The sequence below is a fragment of the Octopus sinensis genome, linkage group LG27 (genome assembly GCF_006345805.1).
Source record: "Octopus sinensis linkage group LG27, ASM634580v1, whole genome shotgun sequence".
In the NCBI taxonomy this organism is placed as follows: Eukaryota; Metazoa; Mollusca; class Cephalopoda; order Octopoda; family Octopodidae; genus Octopus; species Octopus sinensis.
Window position 1 is genome coordinate 16,991,846 of NC_043023.1, and position 9,511 is coordinate 17,001,356.

The 9,511-nt window shown below is 38.0% G+C and overlaps 1 protein-coding gene across 1 annotated transcript in view; it reads right to left on the reverse strand.

Moving 5' to 3' along the window:
- Nucleotides 1-1,706: 1,706 nt before the first annotated feature.
- The window catches only part of LOC118768097, a 93,171-nt gene continuing 85,366 nt past the window's right edge, over nucleotides 1,707-9,511 (reverse strand). The window contains exons 2-4 of the mRNA XM_036513909.1: nucleotides 6,355-6,446; nucleotides 4,237-4,385; nucleotides 1,707-1,821 (exon numbers count right to left, since the gene is read on the reverse strand). Coding sequence (XP_036369802.1) covers nucleotides 1,707-1,821; nucleotides 4,237-4,385; nucleotides 6,355-6,446 — 356 coding nt within the window. The remainder of the gene's footprint in view (nucleotides 1,822-4,236; nucleotides 4,386-6,354; nucleotides 6,447-9,511) is intronic.

A 9,511-nucleotide genomic window follows, 5' to 3' on the forward strand; every position in this document is an offset into this window, starting at 1 on the left:
TTCTTTAACCCTTCTTCTCTCACAGAACTTGTGTCTTTTCTCTTTCATGCTTATTTCAGCACAAACCTTCCGTTCGCCTGAAACCGTTTCACACTCGTATACTTTCACACACATCCATCACTAACCCTCCTCGTTCCTCTCGCCTTTTCATTTCCTTCCCATTCGTGCACACTTCTACCTCCTCACATCCACACTTTCTTCTCACACTCTTAACGACAACTCGTACACACACGCTATCATCTCGCATACCCAACGATTCTACGCCACCAAACTTCTGAATTTGCACTCTTCTAGACTCATGCATATCCCAAGCAACCGTACACACACACACACCTTCCTACATGTCCAGTTTCAGATAAGGTTCCACTTCTATACTTGCACACACACACCCATCCCTCTTCCCTTATTAACTCCCTCCTCATTGAACTGCATTTTATCCGCTTCCTAACACTTTGTCCGTTCTCTCTCTCCTCTCTCTCTCTCTCTCTCTCATCGTTTATTCTTCTTTCTAACTCATATAGGCTTTTCCTTTCCTTCTGATGAAGGACTCACCTCTGAAATCTTGAGTTTTTCTCTTCTATTAAAGCATTAAGCTAACTGCGTATCTGTTGAACGCTGTCCTGTCTATGATGTCCTTTATTACTATTCAAAGCATTTACACTGTACATCAATCTCTGTCTGTCTGTGTGCATGTATGTATGTATGTATGTATGTATGTATGTATGTATGTATGTATCTATCTATCTGTCTGTCTGTCTGTCTGTCTGTCTGTCTGTCTGTCTGTCTGTCTGTCTGTCCGTCCGTCCGTCCGTCTGTCTGTCTGTCTGTCTGTCCATCTATCTATCTACTCTCTATCTATCTATATCTATTAATATAGAGAGTTACTGAGATGACCAGGGTTTCCACAAGTGTTTTAACTGAAAAGAAAAAAAACAATGAAGGAAAAAATAGTTAGAAAATAATGAGGTTAATTCTAAATTTCTCGATGATCATGATATATATATATATATATAATATATGTGTGTGTGTGTGTGTATATATATATATATATATATATATATATATATATATAGATAATATATAAAACAAATAAACAGATCATCACATACAGACGGATAGGTTCATAGGTTATTGAACAGACAAGCCACACTAGGCAAATGGAGACTGAAACACATGACCATATACACACACACTCTTTACTTCACACAACGAGACAGAGGTGCATACATATACAAACATAAACGCTAACACACACTCATTCATAAAAAATACACAAACACGGACATGCAGAATACATACATACAGATGTACATACATATATACATATGCATATACACACATATATACATACACACATGCATGCATACATACATACATACACACATGCATGTATAGGCACTCACACACATGCACACAAACAAACAAACGGGAAGGCAGTGTAAATAAAGGACAGAGTCAAAACTACTGAAAAGTTTGCAAGACGCAACGAAAATTTTAGGAAAATAAAAATAAGAAATAAGTGGAAATTTTACCAGTGAGTGTGTTATAATGCACAAAAAGAAAATCACTGTCCCCAGACACAACAGAATATGCTTCAACACACGAACTCACACAAAGAATCTTGCAAACCAATGTTTCAAAAAAAACAAAACACACACGCACACACAATTATACAATCATTTGCACTCAAATCAAGAGGATATGTTTTACTTACTACCATCTTTTTTAAAATAAATATCGTACTTTTCGTCAATTCCACTTAGTCTTTTGGCTTGTATCCGAGCTTCGGTGGACGTGATATAAAAGTCTGGGTAACTGAAACTAATATATTACAATTCATAAATTAATGCAAATTATTACACAGGAAAGTTTTACGACTGTGCTTATAGCAATCAGTTCAGTTTAATGAAATCAACGAGTTTATCATTTCATATTTGATTTTAGAGTTTCATAACCAATTTATTCATGAAGTAGAATGTAGAAACAACGTAATTTGGGTAATCCAGGACTTATTGATTTAGCTTCAGTTCGGCTTTGATCAAGGAGATCTGTGGGTAAAAGTCATTCCAACCATGACAATCCGGTCCTATTTCTTTCGTAGATAGAATGGATGTCGAACTATATCGACCAGCGATAGTACAGTGTTGAATGGAAACAAACACAGATTCTTATAGAAAACATGATATTCCATCAACTCCCGCTTGTTCTACACTCAGAATCACGTTTTTTTTTTACTCAATGCCGTGTTTTTAGCTCTAAAAGACGAAACAGTTGCTATGCAACCCCAACTTGTGTCTACAGGTGTATTTTGAAAAATGGAGATTAGAGATGGGGCGTCAGAATACCGTGGTTCTAAAATGGAAGTTTTAGGAAACGTGTCTGATACGAATGAGACTCAAATGGCCGTCAGAAAAAGGGCTGGTAAATGTACCCAGCGGCCTTGGGCAGCAGTTATACAGTTTGATGGTGGCAGAAATAAGTTTTAATAATGGTAGAAGAGATACAATGGAGGGACAGCAAGTTGATGGACCAATAATTATACGTGCCATTAATTAAAGTGGATTGGCAGGGAAAAGATTATTAGCTTAATTTCGAGTGTAAATCCAGCGCAAAAAGTGACCAGCTTAAAGATACAGTTTCCAACCTCATTTTCTGATTAAAAAAGCATTTTTATACAATCAAGTTTATGATGGGAAAAGTACGTATGTTAAAAATATGTGTTTCTTTTCACCTTGTATCGGTATTGTTTTTATATATATACTAGCAGAGATACCCGGCCTTGCTCGGGATTAAAATGCCATAGCTTTATATTGTTTTACTTGTTTCAGTCATGTGACTGCGGCCCTGCTGGAAAAAATCAACTACAGGATTTATTCTTTGTAAGCCTAGAACTTATTCTGCTGGAGTGAGTTTAAAGGACACACACACAGACATTTTGCCATTTATATATATATTTAATGGCTTTGAACGACCATCCTTGGATGGTTTTGAATGACCATAGAAAGTGCGAGCCCTCTAACTGAAAAATTGTGGATTTGTATAAAGGACACACAGACAGACATTTTGCCGTTTATATATAGAGAGATTTCCGGCCTCTGAACTGTGACTGATTTCTTACTTAAAAAATACCAGTAATTAGTTTTTCTCGACGGGCGAAATGCTTAGCGGCATTTCATCCGCCTTGACGTTCTGAGTTCAAATTCCGTCAAGGTCGACTTTGCCTTTCACCGTTTCGGGGTCGATGAAATAAGTACCAGTTGAATGCTGGGGTCGATATAATCGACTAGCTGCTAGGATTACTATTATTATTATTGATTGAGAGAGCAGTTCATGCCATCAAAGTGACACGGGGTAAAATATACGAAGCCAATATACCCATCAGACTACCCGTCTGATAAAGGTAACCAGGCAATGCATCACAACCATATGTGCGCGACATGTGATCTCATATCAAGATAAACAGCACATGACCTTGCAGGTGGGGCCAGTTAGAATTTTCTTCAGGTTGAGTAGCCCATCCCGCTCAAACGGTCCCTGAAAAGGGTTGTTTAAGGATGTTGAAAGAACCACCCATGTTTCCAGAGGTGAACTATTCAAACCCCAAAGAATCCCTCTCAACACATGGCTATGATGCTCCCCCACTACTTCTATTATTATTATTATTATTATTATTATTATTATTACTACTAGAAGGCGGCGAGCTGGCAGAATCACTAGCACTCCGGACAAAATGCTTAGCAACAATTTATTCGTCTTTACGTTCTGAGTTCAAATTCCGCCGAGATTAATTTTATCCTTTCGGGGGTCGATGAAATAATTAATTACCAATTAAGCAATCGACAATCCCCACCTATCCCAAACTGCAGGTCTTGTGCCTATAGTAGACTGAACTACTACTACTACTACTACTACTACTATCATCGCCGCCACCACTACCACCTCTGCTACTAGTACTACAACTATGGAATGGGTGAGTGTGAGAACCGGTGAAGTGCCAAGCAATATACCTTGCGATAGTTTCGTCCCTTAAGATTTTTAGCTGAACTTCTACCAAAGCCATACCTGCCTTCCATTATTTTAGGGTAGGTAAAATAATAGCAATAAAGTAAGTAATAAAATCGACTTCACCTTTGCCTTAAAATACGTGATTCTGTACCTATGAGAGAAATCATTATTTTTATTATCATTAAATCATTAAAGAGGTCAATAATGAGTAAGAAGATAATATATACATACTTGTTATTGAACGTATATGTTGTTGAAAGTGAATGAGCACCAAGTGAATTTGAAATAGCATTAGCTTGGTGGAACCACGATGTAGAAGTCGTCCCTCTGCCGTTGAAAATAAACGTCAAAGGGTATGTTCCGCTCAACTGAAATTTCACCTGAAAACAGAAAGTTGACTCGGATCAGTAAAGAATCTAAAAGAGTAAGGGGGGTAAGAGAAAGGGGACTGGGTTGTGATATAGGAAGAGAGTAGGAGGGTGAGAAGGAGATATAAAGAAAAGTGAGGGAAGAGTGTGAGAGAGTTTCAGAGTACAAGTTTCAGAGTACAAGAGTTTCAGAGTACAAGTGAAAAAGGAGGAGACGGAGGGAAAGGAGAGAGAGAGGGAGTGAAAGTGAGAGGATGAAATACAAAGTAGCGACTGAAGTGCAAGATTAAGATGGCGAGAAAGAGTTTGGATTTATGAGACAGAGAATCGGATTAATAACTAATGAGTCGGGATTTCGGAGTCTTTGTAAAAAGTTTCGTTGCATCTGTGGGAAGTAGAAGACCCTGACAAAATCCAGGACAAAAACAAAAGATAAAAACAACAAGAATCAATCTCCCATCAACAATGTCACATTGATATTCTGTGGAGGAAGGAAGGGAGACATCAGGACCGGAAGTAAAGGGGGAGTGGCGTCACGTCAAGAAGCGGGACATTTGAACAGCGTTTTTCATGGACGTGTGGAGCGGATGTCAGAGGGATAGTAGGTTCTGGCAAGGGTAGCTACTCATGTTGGTATGTCCATCATGTTCCTTTGGCCCTGGTGGGGTGTAACTTTATACCCTGTTCTCAAGTTCGTCTCGAAGGAAAAGCATTCTTATTTTTCCACCCCATCTACATATTCACAAATTTCGACCTAAATTTCATCCTCTCACCTCTTCCTTTCAAAATGCAAGACAGTCGCCCGCTGACACTCGCTGACGATACATCGAAGAGGCCAGGGAACAGAAGAAAGAAGAAAGAAGACATGCACCCAACACCAGAGCTGAAGACACCGTAAAAACGGTAGAGGAGTAGGGACCGAAACCGGACATGGTTCTTCCTGATGATGTCTTGAGCTAACTGGATCCTATAAAGGAGCTGTTGTGGTAGCAGACCACGAAACACGGTTGAAGTTCCTCAAATACTGACTGCAGGGAAGGACTTGCTGACAATCCAGAAAGAGGGATGACAAAGCGGAGAGACGCTTGACAGTACGACAGCGTAACGAAGGATCAAAAGGGTTTGCAGCCCGATCTGGTGTAAAATTGCAACGAAAAAGCATGGGGAAATCATGCCCCATGATCCCGGATCACGGAGGGAGAATAAAGGATCAAATAGAAACGGAAAAAGCGAAATGGACTTGGACCGGAAATGGACAATGAGAAAGGAAGCGGTAAAGGAATGGTAGATGAGGAGTTCAGCTGCTGCGGAAAGGTGTTTGCTAGGCACATATAAATAATGTATTACAAATGTTTACAGAAACCAACGTTCTCACTCCATGTGTAAATACGGCCATCGAAACACGTTCCATATCAAAACTAAACCAAACCTTGAAGCAATCACAAAAAAAGGGCCAGACAATTAAATTAAAATCCTTATCATTCACTCCAAGTTCTTATTCGGGGAATATGTGCTTTGAATTTGTTGTAGAAAAAACGGTAAAACTCACGTGTGTAAATGTCACGAAAAACAGAAACATACAAACCGATACCCGGCGAAAATGATGAAAATCTAAATAAAAGGCCGGACCTTAGTCCCCAAGTCTCGCTAGTGAAACAGAAAAAAAGGAGAAATAAATACGAGAGGAATAGGTTTCTATGCGTCGTGTATATTTTATAGCAACACTCTTGCCACAAAATGAAAACGCTGCACAATATTCCATTGAAATTTAGAAGGAAAATTAGTCTGGATCTAGTTCTGTCGTGAAACCCCGCCAAAGAAACTTTGCTAACGAAAAAAGAAAGATTTTAAAAATGAAACAAACATCAGAAACTGAAATTAAACATTTAAAAGAAAACACTAGTAATCATTGTAAAACAGCTACAAATATGTAGATTGGTTATCAAATGAGAATCATCTTGAAATTCTAAAAATCCATTACCTTTTCAATAGGCAAATTGTCCCAGTACAAATAAATAGGGCTTTTCATAAATGAGTTTGGGGTCATCTCAAATACTTTCTGCCAGCTTGTACCTGAATCAGCAATAAAAAATGTAAGTATACAAACAAGATGTTAACCCTTAAACGGCGGAAAAGTGTTGCATGAATGTCTGTGACAAACGGACAATAATCGAAAAAATCTCTTTTTCATAAAGCTAATTTTTATATTTATTTTCATTAAATTAAGCACAAAAACTAAAATAATTGTTGGTCTTAAACAAATGGAGAAGAATCGGTGCACTTTTTCCATCCAGAGCTAGTTGAAGCATTATTTTTTTCTGTATTATCTAAAACATCGTTTTCAACATCATCTGCTTCATTTGATGATGAAAGAAAATCAGAAAAACACTTCTTCATCGCTGTTTAAATCATCTATTTACGACTGGATTTCTCCCATTGATAAGGGCCGCTTACGCTTAGGCGCATTTAATTTAGCAGACGCTCGAGCCTCAACTGATGACGGTCATATCTGTGTAAAGTTTTTGTGACACCAATAGGATTTTAAAGAAAAAGGAGGTGCATTCCAGAAGTTTCCAGGATTTTTCAGGAAATACATTTATTTATTTCAAAGAAAGCTGAGTGAACCGGTCCAATTCCTCGTTCCACATCTCGCTCAGGATTGTGTTTGGTGCAAAGCACACTTCTAAGGCATGCAAAGTGATTATCTCGTTCCAGTGGTGTGCCTGAAATTATGATGTTAAAGTCCAGAAGCGAAGAATTCGGAATTGATTAGGCGAAAAACTGAGATTTCTTAGAATTTACAGTGAGCTCAAAACGTTGATACGCAATGGTGAAATAACTGACAGCTTTTTGCGTTTCTAAGCTTGAGTGACCGAATGACCACGTTGCCATCGACGAAGTGAAGTTCTGAGATTCGCTTGGAACTGGTAAGATTCTTTGACTGAAACCTCACCAGGCTGAAGAGTCTTTCATCAAAACGATATCTGATGTCCTTTCCCAGCTGATCCGAGGGAAGTTCATAGATCATTGCAGCAAGGTATAAGGAGAAAAGCATAGTAGCGGGTACACAAACTTGTTTCAATCCAGATGTAATTGGGAATTCTTCTGAGAGTCCATCACGAGGAAGGAAACGCCCAGTCATACCATCGTATGATCAGGGAGAAGAAATAATCAAGGGCCATCCATATGGTTGGTCTTGGTACTCTATAAAAAACCTTTTGCAGATCATAAAAGATTAGGAAAATTCGGTTTTGTTGTTCTCGAAACTTGCTTTGGAATTGTCTGGCGCAGATCGTGTCTATGGATCCAAGTAATGCTCGGAAAACACACTGGGATTCTGGAAGGATTCTTTCTGCGATGACGTGGAGACCGTTCAAGGGTATTGGAGCAAAGATCTTTCCTAAAATAGTAAGTAGCGAGATTACACGATGGTTTCCATAAGATTTTCGATCTCCGTTCTTGAATATACTGATTATGAGAGCACTAAGTGCGTCAGGTCGGCAATGTCTCGTTTACGAGTCTACGTATGAGTATAGCTTCCTTAATTCTTAATTTACCCACATTTCTTTCACTGGCTCAATTGTGACTGTTATGCTTTTGTCGGTGTTCCGGCATCTTTTCTGAAGGAGGAGGCTATCGTGTTAAGATGTTCTTTGATGCGGACGTGTAACGGTTTTGTTGTGCTACCCACATAGAACTTATTGCATTTGTTACATTGTATTCTATACACAACATTTACCCGTTGGCATAAATCTATGTCACGGATGGGACAGTTTGTTAGTTTGCATTGATTGTTGTCGCTTGTTCGTTTCTTTGCAAGCATACATAGATAAAACATACAAATCTGCGCATAGATACATTCATACATAACATACATACAAACTTACAAACAAAAATACCCTGTTGTTGATGTTGCAATTCCAGTGAAGGAGCCTGGATTTAGGTTAGGAACCGGTTCGTTCTCTAATGGCAAGAAATCCTGAAATAAACTGAATAATAATAAACATACACGCATATATACATACATACATGCATACATACATACATACATACATACATACATACATACATACATACATACATACATACATACATACATACATACATACATAAACGTGTGTGTGTGTGTGTATGTGTGTGTATGTGTGTATGCGTGCGTTTGTAAAACAATTGGGATAATGATGAAAATATAATACAGAAATTAGAAAACTATGCCAGAAAATTGTGAATTACATACTGTTTCCGGAGAGTAAAATATACGATGAACACGTGCAATCCTGATCTTTAATTTCTTCGTTGTAAAGCGATCGATGCATATAACACGGGCCATTACAATAGCTAAAATATTGGCACTCATCGCGGGAAAGACACAGACTCGCACATTCTAAACGAGATGACGCGGTTTTTGTAGTTTTATTCTCATCAATTAAGCATTTTGATGCTGTGGTTTTTCTGAAGAGACCCTCTCTATTCGTTGGTTCTCCGGCAGTTACAAGAGTCACGAAAAGCAAAAGTGTCAAAGCTGGCAGCAGAAGAAGAGGAATCGAATGGTACTGAATTGTTGTCTCCATTCCTGAAAAATATATTTTATATATTTTGTAAATTATATTAATTATTTTTATGTTTTGGTTTATGTTTTTCACTCTTTGATTTGCCTAATAGTGGTTTTATCTCTAATTTAATTTAATATATATGTATATATATATACACATACATGAATGAACATTTAACATTCTATTATTTTATTCTATTTTATTTTATTATATTATCTTTTATTATATCATTATAATATTGTAAATAAAACGTGAAAATCAGACAAGGTGGAATTCCTTTATTAATATATTCTTCTATACACAATCACACAAACCCGTATATATATCTATACACATACATATACATATCCTCTCTTTTACTCTTTTACATGTTTCAGTCATTTGACTGCGGCCATGCTGGAGCACCGCCTTTAGTCGAGCAAATCGACCCCGGGACTTATTCTTTGTAAGCCCAGTACTTATTCTATCGGTCTCTTTTGCCGAACCGACCGCTAAGTGACGGGGACGTAAACACACCAGCATCGGTTGTCAAGCAATGCTAGGGGGACAAACACAGGCACACACACACACACACACACACATACA